The 15,740-nt window shown below is 40.8% G+C and overlaps 8 protein-coding genes across 9 annotated transcripts; 5 read left to right on the plus strand and 3 right to left on the minus strand.

Moving 5' to 3' along the window:
• Positions 1 to 927: 927 nt before the first annotated feature.
• On the plus strand, positions 928 to 5,375 carry LOC103312149 (pickpocket protein 19). The gene is made up of 9 exons (XM_064358590.1): positions 928 to 2,934; positions 2,987 to 3,292; positions 3,341 to 3,461; positions 3,513 to 3,662; positions 3,710 to 3,899; positions 4,373 to 4,523; positions 4,575 to 4,675; positions 4,728 to 4,833; positions 4,885 to 5,375. The coding sequence occupies exons 1-9, from the start codon at positions 2,654 to 2,656 to the stop codon at positions 4,910 to 4,912; spliced, it is 1,434 nt and encodes a 477-aa protein (XP_064214660.1). The 5' UTR covers positions 928 to 2,653; the 3' UTR covers positions 4,913 to 5,375.
• A 150-nt stretch (positions 5,376 to 5,525) lies between these two features.
• Pex19 (Peroxin 19) lies at positions 5,526 to 6,596 on the plus strand. The gene is made up of 3 exons (XM_963123.5): positions 5,526 to 5,695; positions 5,743 to 6,380; positions 6,430 to 6,596. The coding sequence occupies exons 1-3, from the start codon at positions 5,629 to 5,631 to the stop codon at positions 6,535 to 6,537; spliced, it is 813 nt and encodes a 270-aa protein (XP_968216.1). The 5' UTR covers positions 5,526 to 5,628; the 3' UTR covers positions 6,538 to 6,596.
• A 34-nt stretch (positions 6,597 to 6,630) lies between these two features.
• On the minus strand, positions 6,631 to 10,859 carry Pgk (Phosphoglycerate kinase). Of its 2 annotated transcripts, XM_064358591.1 has the most exons (7): positions 10,668 to 10,859; positions 10,417 to 10,620; positions 10,323 to 10,370; positions 9,794 to 10,277; positions 7,019 to 7,275; positions 6,868 to 6,968; positions 6,631 to 6,818 (listed from the first exon to the last, which is right to left on the minus strand). In XM_064358591.1, exons 1-7 carry the CDS (start codon positions 10,802 to 10,804, stop codon positions 6,679 to 6,681), a joined length of 1,371 nt encoding a protein of 456 aa, XP_064214661.1. In that variant the 5' UTR covers positions 10,805 to 10,859; the 3' UTR covers positions 6,631 to 6,678. The 2 variants fall into 2 exon arrangements, with proteins under 2 accessions (XP_064214661.1, XP_968140.1); XM_963047.5 differs by lacking the exon at positions 10,323 to 10,370 and having other exon boundaries at positions 10,668 to 10,857.
• Positions 7,310 to 9,798, plus strand: LOC103315247 (hypothetical protein). The gene is made up of 2 exons (XM_008203441.3): positions 7,310 to 8,177; positions 8,307 to 9,798. Exons 1-2 carry the CDS (start codon positions 7,358 to 7,360, stop codon positions 9,773 to 9,775), a joined length of 2,289 nt encoding a protein of 762 aa, XP_008201663.1. The 5' UTR covers positions 7,310 to 7,357; the 3' UTR covers positions 9,776 to 9,798.
• A 533-nt stretch (positions 10,860 to 11,392) lies between the features above and the next one.
• On the plus strand, positions 11,393 to 12,810 carry Had1 (beta Hydroxy acid dehydrogenase 1). Its single transcript, XM_961411.5, has 3 exons — positions 11,393 to 11,750; positions 11,796 to 12,167; positions 12,212 to 12,810. Exons 1-3 carry the CDS (start codon positions 11,722 to 11,724, stop codon positions 12,741 to 12,743), a joined length of 933 nt encoding a protein of 310 aa, XP_966504.1. The 5' UTR covers positions 11,393 to 11,721; the 3' UTR covers positions 12,744 to 12,810.
• Positions 12,748 to 14,145, minus strand: RpS3A (Ribosomal protein S3A). Its single transcript, XM_962971.5, has 4 exons — positions 14,010 to 14,145; positions 13,661 to 13,884; positions 13,293 to 13,495; positions 12,748 to 13,108 (listed from the first exon to the last, which is right to left on the minus strand). The coding sequence occupies exons 1-4, from the start codon at positions 14,069 to 14,071 to the stop codon at positions 12,794 to 12,796; spliced, it is 804 nt and encodes a 267-aa protein (XP_968064.1). The 5' UTR covers positions 14,072 to 14,145; the 3' UTR covers positions 12,748 to 12,793.
• Positions 14,146 to 14,184: 39 nt separating this feature from the next.
• Positions 14,185 to 15,108, plus strand: LOC100142565 (uncharacterized protein). The gene has a single exon (XM_001808424.4). It carries the CDS (start codon positions 14,185 to 14,187, stop codon positions 15,052 to 15,054), a length of 870 nt encoding a protein of 289 aa, XP_001808476.1. The 3' UTR covers positions 15,055 to 15,108.
• e(r) (enhancer of rudimentary) lies at positions 15,019 to 15,674 on the minus strand. The gene is made up of 3 exons (XM_008203429.3): positions 15,534 to 15,674; positions 15,298 to 15,483; positions 15,019 to 15,252 (listed from the first exon to the last, which is right to left on the minus strand). The coding sequence occupies exons 1-3, from the start codon at positions 15,534 to 15,536 to the stop codon at positions 15,130 to 15,132; spliced, it is 312 nt and encodes a 103-aa protein (XP_008201651.1). The 5' UTR covers positions 15,537 to 15,674; the 3' UTR covers positions 15,019 to 15,129.
• Positions 15,675 to 15,740: the final 66 nt, after the last annotated feature.

Below are 15,740 nucleotides of genomic sequence, written 5' to 3' on the forward strand. Positions count from 1 at the left end.
AAAATAGAATTAATTAACTGATAGCAAAAACAGTAGAATATCGACTTTCACGAAATGGCACGAACGTAGTGAGTGTCATGAAAATGTCAGATATTCAGAAAAACATTGTTAAAAAAAATCATAGACCAGTAATTTATTATTACACAAGAGGTGGTAAATATTGTTATACTAATGTTTTCTAATGCCCTACTAACATTTTAAAATATTTAAAAGTTAATTATTTTTTAATGACAATCCACAACAAAATTTATTAATTCAAGCGAATGTTTTTATTATGTTTGATGGAACGTGCGAAAGATAAGACCGAATGATTGTGTTATTTATTAGATAAATATTGTCTTAACATCTTTTGATAAGTTAACGCCGATCAATCATAACAAGATTAAATCCAGATTTAGTCAAAATAAAAAATACCATAAAAAGGTCTTATTATTGTTGAGTGTTTAGTTAATTCTTTTTTATGTAGAGAGTAATTAATTGACTTACTTTTTTAAAAAAATTTCACAATTATTGAGTTTTTGGTGAAAAAAAAAACACTTAGAAAAGGTAAATTTTTGGGTTTTTTTGACCAAAATTGGTGACTTTTTCGTTCTAGTTTAATAAACACAAGTTGAAAAACTTGATTTTTGGTCTAAAACTGAGTTCAAATACTCAGAACTTGCAAAAATATTGTCATTTTTGCTATAATTTTGTGATTTATTGGCTTACTTTTTAAGAAATTTTGCGCAATCATGGAGTTTTTGGTGACAAAACACTTAGAAAAGGTAAATTTTTGGTATTTTTTGACCAAATTTAGTGACTTTTTCGTTTTAGTAGAATAAAAACAGGAAAAAAAACTTTATTTTTGGTCTAAAACCGTGTTTAAATACTCAGAAATATTATTATTTTTGCTATAATTTTGTAATTTATTGGTGTACTTTTTAAGAAATTTTGCGCAATCATTGAGTTTTTGATGAAAAAATGCTTAGAAATGATAAATTTTTGGACTTTTTGGACCAAATTTGGTGACTTTTTCGTTCTAGTTAAATAAACACAGGTAGAAAAACTAGATTTTTGATCTAAAACTGTGTTCAAATACTCATAACTTGCAAAAATATTGTCATTTTTGCAATAATTTTATGACCTTTTGGCTTACTTTTTAAGAAATTTTGCGCAATCATTGATATTTTGGTGAAAAAACGCTTAGAAAAGATAAATTTTTGGATTTTTTGATCAAAATTGGTGACTTTTTCGTTCTAGTTTAATAAACACAAGTAGAAAAACTTGATTTTTGGTCTAAAACTGAGTTCAAATACTCAGAACTTGCAAAAATATTGTCATTTTTGCTATAATTTTGTGATTTATTGGCTTAACTTTTAAGAAATTTTGCGCAATCATGGAGTTTTTGGTGACAAAACACTTAGAAAAGGTAAATTTTTGGTATTTTTGGACCAAATTTGGTGACTTTTTCGTTCTAGTTAAATAAACACAGGTAGAAAAACTAGATTTTTGGTCTAAAACTGTGTTCAAATACTCAGAACTTGCGAAAATATTGTCATTTTTGCAATAATTTTATGATCTTTTGGCTTACTTTTTAAGAAATTTTGCGCAATCATTGATATTTTGGTGAAAAAACGCTTAGAAAAGATAAATTTTTGGATTTTTGGACCAAATTTGGTGACTTTTTCATTCTAGTTAAATAAACACAGGTAGAAAAACTAGATTTTTGGTCTAAAACCGTGTTTAAATACTCAGAACTTGCAAAAATATTGTCATTTTTGCTAGAATTTTATGATTTATTGGCTTACTTTTTAAGAAATTTGACGCAGTCATTAAGTTTTTGGTGAAAAATCTCTTAGAAAAGGTAAATTTTTGGACTTTTTGGACCAAAATTGGTGACTTTTTCATAAACACAGGAAGAAAAACTTGATTTTTAGTCTCAGAACTTGCAAAAATAATGTAATTTTTGCCATAATTCTGCGATTTATTTATTTAATGCAAAATTTTTTGAGCCAACCTTGATCATAATTTTAATTAAGCACATTATTTTTTGAAATGCAAATTGTTTTTATCAAGTTGTAAGAATTGTTTTAATCTCAAACATTAAAAAAAGACCTAAGAGCGGAAGCTTTTTTAATGATATACGTGAGAAAGATTCAATTAATAAATAAATAAAAAAAAAGTTTTGGCTTAAAATGATATACTTAACTTAAAAGTAGCGCCATCTACAATCATTTCTTTTGCGTAATTAAAATTTTTTAATGCAAGTCTATGTTTCGACCAAAGAGCGGAAGATTTTTTCGATGATACGTGAGAAAGATTAGATAATTTTTATGATCATCGATATTATAATAAAACTGAACTTCACCTGATGATGATGAAAAGTTACGGTGCATTTTTTGTCGAAATTTTCACAGTTGGTAGTCCATTATTTAATTGTCCAAAAGGCATTTAGAGATATTATTTAATTTATTTAATGTAAAAATGACATATACATATTTTTTTGTGATTTTCCTGTAACTTAGTTGTTTTTCGCGACGTATGTAATAAATAAATCCGATTAATTCTAACACTGCCAATTATTGATTTCCCGGCTTCCGGTGTCGCAAGGAAACCCATAAATACTTAATTTTTCCCAACTTAATTCACATCCTAATCCAGTAAACCTCCCCCAATGGAAAACAAGGGACTTTTCCATCGGTACGTCCACATTTCCACCTTTTCCCACCATTTAGAACCAAATTTTAGACTTTTATGGTCCTGCATTTACATCATTTTAATCGTGTACACAATTTACATGGTGGTCACACTTTGGGACAAGTTTTTAATCCACCCAACGGTCACAACACTAGTTAGTTCGACATTTCCCGTAAACCAAGTCCCATTCCCGGGAGTTGCAGTTTGTAGCATAAACAAAATCAGCAAAAAACGGGCACAAAACCTGGCATTTGCCTTGTTGAAAATCCAAAAAAATGAAAATGATTACCACTCAAAAAATTATTTTTAGGGCAAATCAGACCAAAAAAAGCCCAGAGGAGGTCATGGCATTTTTACATTTTACGGGCCAATTGTACGATTTTGATTTCCAACCGGACACAGTCTCCAAATTGCTACTTTTCCAAAACATTCTCGACTCTTTGAACATCAAAATTGACGATTTGGCCCGAGAAATGGTCACTCCGTGCGAGGATTTATTATCTAGTTGCTTGTGGCGCAACATGGAAGTCAACTGTTCGACGATTTTTTACCAAAGACTGACCTATGACGGCTTTTGTTGCGTCTTTAATTACGTCAAATTCACCCAAGAACTGACGTAAACCCTGATTTTTTCCCAGTCATTAATTTTAATTAAACAATTCAGGTACGAAATTGACCAAAAGCCCGTAACTACGGACGCAGGCGTCGAAAATGGGCTTTTTGTTGCGGTTAATAACAATCTACAGGACTATTTTTACACAACCATATCAGCAGTTGGAGTTATAGTTAAGTGTAATTAAGTGGATTATTGGCTTAATTAGTTGGCGCGCTTTTAGATACATATTTTTGTGCCGACCGATTATCCGGATAAATCAAGCGGCGGCTTAACCGAAATTCTCACTCATCCGAATTCGGAAAATTTCGTCGAAATCGTACCAACGACCTTGACCTCGGTGCGAGACGTCGCCGACTATTCGCTAGAAAAAGTAAGTTGGCAACGGTGATGTTGCCACTGCTGCCAACTTAATTTCAGCGCCAATGTCTTTTTGACCACGAACGCTACACCAGTTTTGGTACAACTTACTCGCAAAGCGACTGTAATATAGAATGTCGCACTATGAGTATATATGCCATGTGTCAATGTATACCGTTTCTTATACCACTCAGTAACAGCAGCAATGTGTGCACGTTGGCCGACGTTGCGTGTCTTAACAGATATAAAGGTGCTTAAGCCATTACATACAGGGTGTCTCAGCAAGACTTAATATCTCAGATATTTGTCAACGGATTTTTATGAAATTTAAAAAGCAGATATTTTAGAAGATAAAGATTAAAATCCAATTAATGCAAAAACTCAAGTCTTAAAAACGTAATTTTTACATGCCTTTTTAAAATGCTAAGCCTTTTAAGACTTATATTAAAAAAATTATCGTTAGTGAAAAATGCTGAAAGAAAAAACTCGTTCGTGGAAGACGTCTGTTTTGCGAGAAAAATGAGAAGCAAACTGTTAAACGTGGGTACGGATGCAAAAAAGAAATGTGTTTTAAAATTTAATTTTTTAGTTGAGGTCATTTTTTTGCCCCTAAAATATGTGCATTCTAAATTTCATAAAAATCCGTTGACAAATATCTGAGATATCAGGCTCGAAAGTCTTAGCTGAGACACCCTGTATACTTTTTTATGAATGGTTTTATAGAGAAGTGGACTTCGCTCTTTCCGGACGACCTTGAGCCAGGCCCGTATTTGCAAAAAGAGCGCCAAGATTCGCTACGTTGCGATAATAAATGTTACTCGTCATGTGCTGAAACGGTGTACGAGGCCCATGCCAATTCTTTCCCAATTTTGAAGTTTGGCAAAATTATTTAAAAAAAAACTTTTTTTTTATTTCTAAGTTTCAGTAAAACGGACAACAACGTTACTCGAATTTTTGTGTATTATTCGGGCAGGTTTTCAAAGTTGTACCTTCAAGACGTTGTCTATTACTGGTTCGAAGTTTTGAGTAATTGATAATTTATTATAGTGTGAAATTTTCTTCTAATTAGCAATTCCAGGCAATTTTGGCGGCATTTTTGGAATATTTGTTGGTTGGAGTTTGATATTTATTATACAATTGTCGGCCTATTACACGCGAAAAATCCTAGAGAAAGTACTTAAAACGTAACCAAATCATTTTTTGTGGAACGTTGGATGGACTTTACTTTATTTTAGAGTGATGACATTGATTTTAAACACTTAGATACGAAAAGTAGTAAGAAAGCCTTTTCAGAATACTTTGATTTTTTGCCCTGTTTTTAAAGTATATTTAAAAATTAATATTTTTTCAAAGATTTCGCCCTGTTTTTATATTGAGCACAAAAATGAATAAGGTTTCATCTGAGCCAGTGGCGGAACTAGGGGTGGGCTCATGAGGGTCCATATTTAGTTTCATTTTGTCTGCTTTTTGCTGTTGGATCTCAACCCACTCTTTTATTATTTATAAAATATATATTTAAATAATAATTTAAAATGTAAATAATAAATATAATAAATGATAATAAATAATAATAAATAATAAATAATAAATTAAATATAATTATGATATATTTGCTATTTATACTAACGGAATTAATCTTTTCGGACGTTACATAATTTAACGTAAATCCTTTTATTCTACAAACATTACCTGTATTACTCTTATAACAATAACAAATGCGTCTTAAAGAGTGTGAAGCGAAAAAATAAATTTTTATTTTCAAATTGCCCATATTTTTCTGTCAAAAACGGCAAGGTACCAACCACACAACAACAAATTATAACGAAAAACGTGGTGGTACACCCTTTTGTAGAAACCTGTAATTGATAGTTGAAGGGAATAGCGACAGGTGGCCTAAAAATCCCCAAATCACCTGACATTTCCCTAACCTCACTTTTGTAACAAATTCTTAAAGCTTCCCGTTTTATACCAATTTTACAATGAGCGAGTCAAAAAAGCCCGATTCGGCCTCAAAAGTGGACGCCGAGTTGTCCGAGCTCTTGGACAGTGAGTCCCGTGGTGTAAAATTCGTTGCGTAACTCCCTCATTTCAAGGTGCTTTGGAAGACTTCAAAAGCGAGCCGCCCAAAGACAGCAAACCTGCGCCCCCACAGGACGAAATCCCGGACGTTGAGTGGTCGGACGATTTTATCCGACAAGCCGCAGCTCAATTCGAGTCAAACTTTGCCAATTTGCTTGGCTCAAACCCTGACGGGTCCCAGTTAACCCCCGAGCAAATCCAGGCCAAGTTCCAGCAAATGGCAGAGACGGCGCAACAAGTCATCGAAAATCCGAGCGGAGACTCGGGTGATTTCGCAGCCACGATATCACAGACGCTCCAGGGGCTGAGTCAGGGGGCTGAGGGGCTCCAGAACCCCAATTTGGAGCAGGATATTATGAACTTGTTTGCGGGACAGGGGGACCAAAACGCCTTTATGCCTTTCATGCAAGGGATGATGCAGAGTTTGCTGTCCAAGGACGTGCTCTATCCGAGTCTCAAGGACATTTTAGACAAGTTCCCGGAGTGGTTGAGCAAAAATAAGGACAAGTTGAGTCAAGAAGACGCAGAAAGATACGAAAAACAACAGAAATTGATGGAGGAGATCTGTGCCGAGTTAGAGAAGGAGAAAGAGAGTGATAGTAGTGAGCAAAAGAAGGAGAGGTTTGACAAGGTCTTGAGTTTGATGCAAAAGGTGCGTTTTTTGTTTAATGTTGTTCCAAGAATGATTTTTCTCGAATTAGTTGCAAGATTACGGACAACCCCCGACCGATCTAGTGGGCGACGTGGGGCCCCCTTTGCCCCTCGAAATGCAAAACAACGCCGACCCCAATCAGTGCAATGTAATGTAATTGGTGAAAACACTGTTGTTTGTTATTTATTATTTAAATAAATTGTTTGGGAAAAAACCGCCATTTTGTTCACCCAATACCAACCACACAAACTCAAAATCACTAGTTTATTACAATAATTTACAACAAAGTTCGGGAAAATCAAGCGTCGGAGAGGGCGGCCACCCCTGGTAGGACCTTGCCCTCCAGTAGCTCCAAACTGGCGCCCCCGCCCGTCGAAACGTGCGAAACCTTATCCTCAGTCTTCCATTTTGCGGCACAAGTGGCCGTGTCACCGCCACCTAGAACACCAAATTTGACAAAAACCGCCCACAAAAGTGATTTAATTACCAATAATCGTGACACAGCCCCTTTGAGTCGCCGCCACGACTTCATCCATTATGGCTTTGGTCCCTTTTGCAAAATTTTCAAACTCGAAAACACCGGCTGGCCTAGAACCCATAGTTGGCCACGGTTGCTAAAGTCAGTCGTACCAACTTACCCGTTCCACACTATCACTTTGGCCCTCTGAATGGGGGCTTTGAACGCTTCGATCGACTTCGGCCCGATGTCCAGCCCCATCCAGCCGTCGGGGATCCCCGCCTCGAGAGTGGCAGCCCCCACTTGCGCCTTCTCGTCGAATTTGTCCGCCGTGACGAAATCGCAAGGTAAGTGAATTTGCACGTTGTTTTGCTTCGCTTTCGCGAGCAAATTATTGACGATCTTCGCCCCCTCGTCGTCGTACAACGAACCCCCAATCTGTGGACAAATCACACCGGCATTGCAAACAATTTCTCAAGCCACTGTCAAAATTGATGGTTCTGTACGAAAAATCCAAAAAATGGACGAGATTTCCAAAATTAAAAGCGGCGATGAGACGGGGCTGTCCATCGAGAAGGCGTGCGAAGACTACACGAAAAGCGTGAAATTGGCCCTGAACTTGGTCAATCAGCAGCTGGAAAATGCCTTCGTGAAAAACTGCAACGGCTTGGAGGAACTGGCTATGAAAATCGCCGCTCGGACGAGTTTCCTCGAACGAAACCCCTCATTTCTCTCCTGCCTAATGTACAACAAAAACGACGTCAAAAACTCACCCTTGCTGGAGTTTGACGAAGTCAGAATCACCCTCAAGGAACATACGAAACGAATCAACGAAAAACTGGACGAAATTGAGCGATTTCACACGAAATTATTCGACTTGGTGGTCTCAGGGGGCCGTGACCCGAAACTCGTCAACGAGTTCAAAAAACTCAAGACTTTGAAAGAACCCGAGGACGAGTTCCAGGACTGTCTTGAGAAAATTGAATCGAAAGGATCGCTTCAGAAGGTCACAATACAGGCAAATGCCCTCTCGGACTCACCGTCACCCTCGGGGGAACCCCCGCTAAAATTCCCGATCTTTACCGACATACAACCCGAAGTCCAACGCGGGAAACCCCAACAAGACCTCCACGGGAAATTAATGCAACAATTGGTCGCGTCCGACAGTCTTGAGGGCTTCATCAAGCTAATGAAGCGCAAACCGGACGAAAAACGCCGCACTAAAGCGAAGAAAAGCCAAGAATTGGAGGAAAAATACACGGGGAGTTTGTGGTTTTTCCCCCAGAAACCGAGCAAAACGCAGTCGGCCAAGTCGACGAAAAGACACGACAGTTTGGCCGGTAAATTACCCATTCAAATCTAGGAATATTTAGTATTTTTTAACTTTGTTGTCTGTCTGAACGAATCGAAATCTTGCATACTTACGTAAACTGCGTGACAATGCAATATTTTTTGTTTTTTTTTTATAGGATCAACTTGTTGCAGTTTATTAGTGACGAGTTCGCAGCCAAGTCCCGTCACTAACCAGGACCGGACTGGAAAAATTCGCCAAAATTTAGTGCGTCCAAAATTGAAATGTTACGACCTTTTGGACGATATTGACAAAAATGATGTGCAACCCATCAAAAGTGAATACCCCAGACGTGACAATATTGGCAACATGAAACTGAAAGAAGCCAAAAGTTACTTGCACCGAATGATGGACGAGAATGACACAGTTTGGAAAAAACTCCTAACACCGACTGAGATTCGCGAGAGAAAACGAAAATTATCACAACTGTCACAACAAAAAGCACGAAACGTCAAAAACTTGATTGAATATTTGACAGCACCTGAACATAAATATTTGACACAACAAGTGCCACAACAAAGTCTCATCGTGATGCCCGTCAAAGTGATCTATGACAATTTCCCCACGACAGAAAAAAGCGAATCGCCGCGTCCCAACATCTTAGTGACCGATTTGACGAAACCGCCCGAAACGCCACGAAGTGGTAAACCTGACCTTGCGAAAGTCCCCGAATGCCCACGAAGTGGTAAACCCGACCTTGCGAAAATCCCCGAATGTCCACGAAATGCTAAACCCGACCTTCCGAAAATCGCCGAATGTCCCCGAAGTGTGCCGTTTCCGCCCGAACGCAAGCAAGAAATGTTGGAACAATTGCGCGGCTTGAAAATGCGTAATGACAACATCCAGAAAAACATCCAAAAAGCAATCGATGTGATTGAGACGAAAATGATTGATTTGTTATCATCACCAACGGATGCGTCAAGTTCGGAGGCTTTTTGTGCCATGGAACGGGAAATCACCAATGTGTTGAAAATGATGAACGAAAGTCAACGAGAGGAGCCGGAAAAGGACGAAGCCAATCGTCCGAAATTAAAACGAATGGTGACGACAGTGAAACGAGAAGCTGGCGATCAAGAAACGAAGAAAAAAACCGAAATTAAACGAGATAAAGTAAAAATCAAGTCGGCACGTGACGAAGAGACCCGAAAAGCGGCGAATATCGAAGAGGGGGAAAGACTGCTCGGGCAGGTTGATAGTGTTATCAAAAAAATCGACAGTATTTATACGAAATTTTACGACGATAGCCGAACGAAAAACAAACATGAAATGGGGGTTACTAACGTACTTGAATTTTTCGACGGTTTGAAACAAATAATTGAGCCACCGCCTACTGTGGTCAATTATGTGAGTTACGAAGACATACCAAAGGTGTACGCATGCGCGTCTTGTTACTACCAACCAATCGTCCAGTGTGACACGCGATTGGTCCTCCCCCCACCACCGCCACAAATCGAAGAGGAGGAAGAAACATACGAATTGTATGAGTGTGACAAGGACGACAAACGTCACGTGTACACACTCAACGCCTTCTATACGTTATTTTTCTCGGGAATTTTCGCAGCTCTTAACCTTGACTACGCCGCATAATAAATCACAAATATTTACCTTCATGTCTTTCGTTACTTTAAGGAAGGTGTAACTCATCCCGCCCCCTATGATCATTTCCTGGACCTTATCCAGTAGATTTTCGATGAGTTTGATTTTATCGGCAACTTTAGCCCCGCCCAAAATCGCAAGGAACGGTTTTTCGGGCTTGTCCAACGCCTTTGCGAAATATTGTAACTCCTTTTTGAGGAGGAAGCCGGCGGCGCGCTGCTCAAACCCCTCCCCCATCATGGAGGAGTGGGCGCGGTGGGCGGTCCCGAAGGCGTCATTGACGTAAACGTCGCCCAATTTGCGCAGACTTTGCCGGAAGGCGGTGACTTGGGCGGGGTCAGCTTTGATTTTCTTGCCAGAGGCGTCCACCCCTTTGCCCTCCTCCTCGACGTGGAAACGCAAGTTTTCCAATAGGATGAGTGAGCCGGGGGCGGGGTCAGCGCACGCCTTCTCGACGTCGGGGCCGACGCAGTCGGTGAGGAACGTGACGTCTCTGCGAATGAGAAATTAGGGCGGGGTTAGGGCGGGGCGTATTAACCTTTTGGGGAATTTGGGAGAATCGCCACATGAGTTAGCTGTGACGAGTCTGGAACAGATGGGTTGGGGGCGGGGGCAAGGGCGGGGTACCTCACCTGTTGAGGAGGGTTTTGAGCTCGGCGGCCACCGGCTTGAGGGTGTATTTGGGGTTGGGGCTGCCGTCAGGGCGGCCCAAGTGCGACATGAGGACGACGCTTTTGGCGTTCTTGTCAAGGGCGTATTTGATGGTGTCGAGGGCGGCGACGATGCGCTGGTTGTTGGTGATCTTGCCGTCCTTTAAGGGGACGTTGAAGTCAACCCTAAGGTTTATTGAACTAGAGGGTGCGCCGAAAATTGGGGGGTTTACCTCATAAGGACGCGTTTGTTGGCGAGTTGTAAAGCATCAATTGATAGTTTGTTTAAAGCCATTTCGGGGGCGGTACAGGGACAACCGGCACGGGCACACAAATCGAGCAAATCTTGGGGGGAATCTGCTTTTGCCATTCAATGTCAGATAGAGGTCACTAATTCCAGAGACTGTCAAACTGTGGTTGCCGGTTGATTTAATCAAACTTCGTTTTTAAATTGCCAAAAAGTGACCAAATGACACTTGTGACAATAGTGATGCGTTACCAGTGTCCAAATTATTATTATTTTTTGGCGTAAAAAACGTAATACAATTTGATTTGTTTATTGTGGTTACGGTTTTGGGACCGCTGGTATGTCCCGATTGTTTGACAAGTGTTTATTTGACTGAAGTGCAATTCGGTTGAGTGTGCACAAAACCGAAAATCGTGAGTTGCGGTGTCATTGACCTTTTGTTTGCCCAATTTTGCAAAATTGTGTTTTTCCGCATTATTTTAATCAAAAAAAGTTGCTAAATCTGATTATTAAACAAACATTGTGTCTAAACAAGTCAAAAATTTTTCATTTAATAATTATCTTTGCCCATTGTAAGTATTGCATAATGATTACATGATCCAAAACCTTTTTATACAATTATTGTTATCAAACATAGGACAGAATGTTATTAAAACATTAAATTAACACATGAATGTTATCAACGTTTGTCTTATCATTTAATTGCTTTTCAGGCTCTTGAGTCAATCGCTAAGGCCTGTTAGATTTTTAATTAGAAATTTGTGACGCATTTACCCAAAAAACAGTCAGACTGTAGTAAATTGCGGTCGCCACGACCCAAATTAAACCTTCAAACTTCGGCAATACATAACAAAATAATTACTTCAGAGATAACGGACCGCTCACACAAAAACCATTTCCATAACATGACTTTTATTCACTCTGACCTTGCGGTTAATCGGAACTCTAGAGCACAGTAAATACCGTAATCTCGCGATAATTACATAAATAAGAGACAGCGACCAGATTTTCCACAATCGTGCCAGTGATTTTCACGCAAAATGTCGCGAAAAATCGGAATTGTGGGCAGGTGAGGGTCACTAACAAAACGAAAAAAATCAAACAGAAATTCCAGCGGCCTTATCGGCCGCTCGTGGGCCATGCTGTTCGCCAATGTGGGCTACCAGGTCGTCATCTACGACATTGAGCCCAAACAGATCGAATCGGCGTTAGCCGACATCGAGCAACAGCTCAAAAACTTGGAAAAAAGCGGGCTTTTACGCGGGAAATTGAACTCAAGCCAGCAATTTGCCTGCATTAAAGGGACCAACAGTCTAACGGAGGCCGTAAAAGACGCCGTTTTGGTCCAAGAATGCGTCCCCGAAAACCTGGAACTGAAGCGAAAAGTGTGGAAAAACGTGGACGACGTCAGCGGCCCTAACACGATTTTCTCAAGCTCGACATCAACCTTCCTCCCTTCGCTATTCTCCGACCATCTCAAAAACAAGTAATTTGGCACAACAATTTCTGTAATTTAATTGCGACTTGTAGGAAAAACATCGTGGTGTCGCACCCGGTGAACCCCCCGTATTACGTGCCCTTGGTCGAGATCGTGCCAGCGCCCTGGACTGACCCCGCAGTCACCAAAAAAACGCGCGCTATTATGGAGGAAATCGGGCAAACTCCCGTCTCACTGACTAAGGAAGTCCCCGGTTTTGTTGTAAATCGCCTACAGTACGCCCTTTTGAACGAAACGTGGAACCTTGTCTCCGACGGAGTCCTCGATGTCAAAGACATCGACAAGGTCATGTCCGACGGGCTCGGCATGCGCTACGCCTTTCTGGGCCCCCTTGAAACCACTCACCTTAACGCCGAGGGCTTCGTCGACTATTGCAAGAAATATTCAAACACGATTTATTCAGTCAGCAAGGACTTTAAACCGTTGCAAAAGTGGGAGGGCCCCCTTGTGCAGGAAATCGCCAAACAGTTGGAGAATTCGGTCCCGTTGGATAAGTTACAGGAACGCAGGAATTGGCGGGACTTGGCTCTGACCAAACTGAGCCAATTGAAAAAATCAATATAGCACGTCGTATTCAAACGTTTATTTTTTGTTTTTTCTTATAAACAATTAAATTAAACAGACTCTTGGACTGGTGGTTCATATCCTTCGGGTCTGTCCACTTTAGCACCCGCTTCCCCGGGCTCACCCGACCCCCCTTTGCCCCCATCCCCGTGCAATTCCAAAAGCTTGGAAAGCTCAAAACGCGGCTTCTTCAAGACTTTCACTTTACGAATGTACACGTCATGAAGTGGGTAAATCCCCTGGCAGGCCTTTTCAATGTCTTTCGCGATCGAATCCGGAAGTAGTTTATTTACGACTTCCTTGAGGTCACTCCCGGTGATGTCCCGGGTGATGATTTCCACCATCTTCTTGCGAATGCCACGGACCTGACGGCAAACAATCGATCAACAATTGCCACAGCTTGCCCCCACTTTTTCAAGAAAATTACAATCAGACTTTGATTTTAATAGGGAACATGAATTCTCATCACGTTTGAATCAATGCGAGCTGAGTGTCTCATCACAAAACGGCGCCAATTTTAAATAATAGTTCAACCACACGAGTGATTACCTGGGTATGTTGGGCGTAACAAGTTTTACGTTGCGACAACTGGTCCTTATTGGTGAAGCCGATGCAGAAAACACGCAACAAATAACCATCGGTGGTTTTGACATCAGCTGAGGCTTCAATCAAAGTTTGCCACTTTTTGACCATTGAACGCAACTTATCGGTGGTCAAGTCCATGCCGTGGAAGTTGGTCAGGACGTTGCGACCTGAAACCGCCAAATTTGAAACACTGTAACACATCAAGCCCCCCAAAGAAGGGTAAAATTGGGTCAGACTTCAAAATTCTCAACAGTTTTAATTCAATGCGAGCTGGGTGTTCACATCATGTAAAGCCACCTGGAACAGTTTTTTAAATAATGAACGCTACGCACCTTGAACATCCTCGGCAATGAGCCTGAACTTCCTGAACGACCGCTCAGCATCATTATCATTCTGCAAGTCGGCCAAAGACACCTCAAACACGCGCCCCTTGAGCCCCTCGGACGCGATTTTCGTACCCTGCGTACGGTTCACCAGCGTCTTGCCCACCTGCCTGGTGGCAAACATCGAGGGGGCCTTAACATCGTACCAGTCTTTGCGGGTGAACGGGTCCACACTACAAAAACAACCCCACGTTATCACACTTTTTCCCACCCATCCGGCCGATTTTCGCCCGGTTTTCACCGGCGGGACGCCTAGACAGCACCGGGGCACACAATTTAGTACAAATTTTTGACTTACATCTTCTTCTTAACGCCCTTTTTGCCGCCTTTGGACAGCCCCTTATTTTTACCAACTGCCATCTTGAACCGCCACACGAGAAGAGGTTGCGGTACCACAACCACCGCGCGAAAATTACTAACAATTACCAGAGAAATGGCACGCGCATGCGCGCTAGCGCCCGGTTTTTGAGGCTATGGAGCCCCCAGACGAGGCTGATTGTTGCAATTCGGGTTGCAATCCGTGCATTTTGGACGTGTACGAGGCCCAGTTGAGGAAATACCAAAAACTAGGGCGAGAAAAAAGTGGCGCTGTCAATGCACTTAACCCCACTTCTTACACAGTTTTTGTGCTAACTGGACGGAAAAAAATCAACGAAAGTGTGTTTTTTTACACGTTTAAATACGCCGATTGTAGGGAGAGACAACCGAATTGTTTGGACTACAAGCCGGGACAGTATTTCTTGTTAAGGGGGCGGGACCCCCAAGGTGAATTCACAAGGGCCTACACCCCCATTCCGGTGCCCCAAAATGCAAGTTTGGAGTTTACGGTCCTGGTCAGGTTATACGACACGGGACGGATGTCCCAACTGTTCAAAACAATGCAAGTGGGGGGCGAAACGTCCTGGCGGGGGCCTTACGGCGAGTTTGCCCCCGATTATGCGCACAAGTTTTTGGTTTTTATCGCTCAGGGGACCGGAATAGCCCCCTTATACGCCCTAATCCGTGATATTGTTGTGCACAATGAAGAGTGTGAAAGTTTTGTTAAATTATTTTTTTGTGTCCGGAATTGTGACGATATTTTACTGAGGGACGAATTATATGAGTTGGGGTCGTTTTGGAATTTTAATTACGAGGTTTTTTGCAATAACTGTGATCAAAACGTGGCAAAGTACCACGAGACTATTCATAATAAAAAAATGTCTTTCTGTGATTTAGAAAATTACGTCCAAGGAAAGTTGGGTCAAGTTCAAGTCATGATAAGCGGGAGTGAAACATTTGGGCGGGAAATTAAAGAAATAATAGACCGGTTAGGAATTGAAAGCAGTCATGTTTACGTGTTTTAACCTAGGTTTAATACATTTATAATTAAAGAAAACGTTAAGTAAAACTTAAAGTAAGATTCTAGTTTAGTTTTTCCCTTAGTCTGCATGTCCTGCTGCTTGCCTCAGCAAGATATAGATTTTCTCCTTTATCCAGTCCTTATTATAGGGGGCGTAGGTGTTTGTCGATTTCTGGTACACCAAGCAACTCAGATCGGACAACTGAAAGCCACTTTTACGAAAAATTGCAACAATTAGCACAAATACCTGATCGACAAAATCAAACAACTGGGAAATATCGTAGGTGATTGTGGGAGTATTGGGGTTCCGGCGCTTTAAATGCTCCTCGTATATTTTACAAACACCTTCCATACACTCATTCACCGACTCGTAATCTGAGTAGGTGCGAGTCTCGGGGTTAGCCCCCGGCTGGACGAGCAAAATAGTGTGTGCCTACAACACAAAAATGTTTAAGGGGGCCCCCATAGCCAGACCTGACTCACCATAACGCAAAAAACACTCAAAATCAGGCGTTTAACGCATGAAAACAGACCGTTTTTAAGGTTAGGCTAGTGACAAGCGGTGCCAACCCAAACTAGGAAGACCACATTTGGGGCTTAATTACGCCAATGATTGACTTGTTAACTACTCAAATCGTCAGTTAGTGACAATTTTTGATTAATCATCAATTAATAATAATTTTACGTGGG

This window comes from Tribolium castaneum, chromosome 8 (genome assembly GCF_031307605.1).
Source record: "Tribolium castaneum strain GA2 chromosome 8, icTriCast1.1, whole genome shotgun sequence".
NCBI lineage: Eukaryota > Metazoa > Arthropoda > Insecta > Coleoptera > Tenebrionidae > Tribolium > Tribolium castaneum.

Coding starts and splice junctions, on each gene's coding strand:
- LOC103312149 (XM_064358590.1), top strand. CDS start 2,654: ATGGAAAACAAGGGACTTTTCCATCGGTACGTCCACATTTCCACCTTT. Junction 3,900..4,372: donor GTGTCTTAACAGATATAAAG/GTGCTTAAGCCA, acceptor ATGGTTTTATAG/AGAAGTGGACTTCGCTCTTT. Junction 4,834..4,884: donor CTAGAGAAAGTACTTAAAAC/GTAACCAAATCA, acceptor ACTTTATTTTAG/AGTGATGACATTGATTTTAA.
- Pex19 (XM_963123.5), top strand. CDS start 5,629: ATGAGCGAGTCAAAAAAGCCCGATTCGGCCTCAAAAGTGGACGCCGAG. Junction 5,696..5,742: donor GTTGTCCGAGCTCTTGGACA/GTGAGTCCCGTG, acceptor CCTCATTTCAAG/GTGCTTTGGAAGACTTCAAA. Junction 6,381..6,429: donor TCTTGAGTTTGATGCAAAAG/GTGCGTTTTTTG, acceptor TTCTCGAATTAG/TTGCAAGATTACGGACAACC.
- LOC103315247 (XM_008203441.3), top strand. CDS start 7,358: ATGGACGAGATTTCCAAAATTAAAAGCGGCGATGAGACGGGGCTGTCC. Junction 8,178..8,306: donor AAGACACGACAGTTTGGCCG/GTAAATTACCCA, acceptor TTTTTTTTATAG/GATCAACTTGTTGCAGTTTA.
- Pgk (XM_064358591.1), bottom strand. CDS start 10,804: ATGGCAAAAGCAGATTCCCCCCAAGATTTGCTCGATTTGTGTGCCCGT. Junction 10,371..10,416: donor CTCAAAACCCTCCTCAACAG/GTGAGGTACCCC, acceptor CATCTGTTCCAG/ACTCGTCACAGCTAACTCAT. Junction 10,278..10,322: donor TCTCCCAAATTCCCCAAAAG/GTTAATACGCCC, acceptor TCTCATTCGCAG/AGACGTCACGTTCCTCACCG.
- Had1 (XM_961411.5), top strand. CDS start 11,722: ATGTCGCGAAAAATCGGAATTGTGGGCAG. Junction 11,751..11,795: donor AAAATCGGAATTGTGGGCAG/GTGAGGGTCACT, acceptor CAGAAATTCCAG/CGGCCTTATCGGCCGCTCGT. Junction 12,168..12,211: donor TCCGACCATCTCAAAAACAA/GTAATTTGGCAC, acceptor TGCGACTTGTAG/GAAAAACATCGTGGTGTCGC.
- RpS3A (XM_962971.5), bottom strand. CDS start 14,071: ATGGCAGTTGGTAAAAATAAGGGGCTGTCCAAAGGCGGCAAAAAGGGC. Junction 13,885..14,009: donor AAGGGCGTTAAGAAGAAGAT/GTAAGTCAAAAA, acceptor TTGTTTTTGTAG/TGTGGACCCGTTCACCCGCA. Junction 13,496..13,660: donor CATTGCCGAGGATGTTCAAG/GTGCGTAGCGTT, acceptor TGGCGGTTTCAG/GTCGCAACGTCCTGACCAAC.
- LOC100142565 (XM_001808424.4), top strand. CDS start 14,185: ATGGAGCCCCCAGACGAGGCTGATTGTTGCAATTCGGGTTGCAATCCG.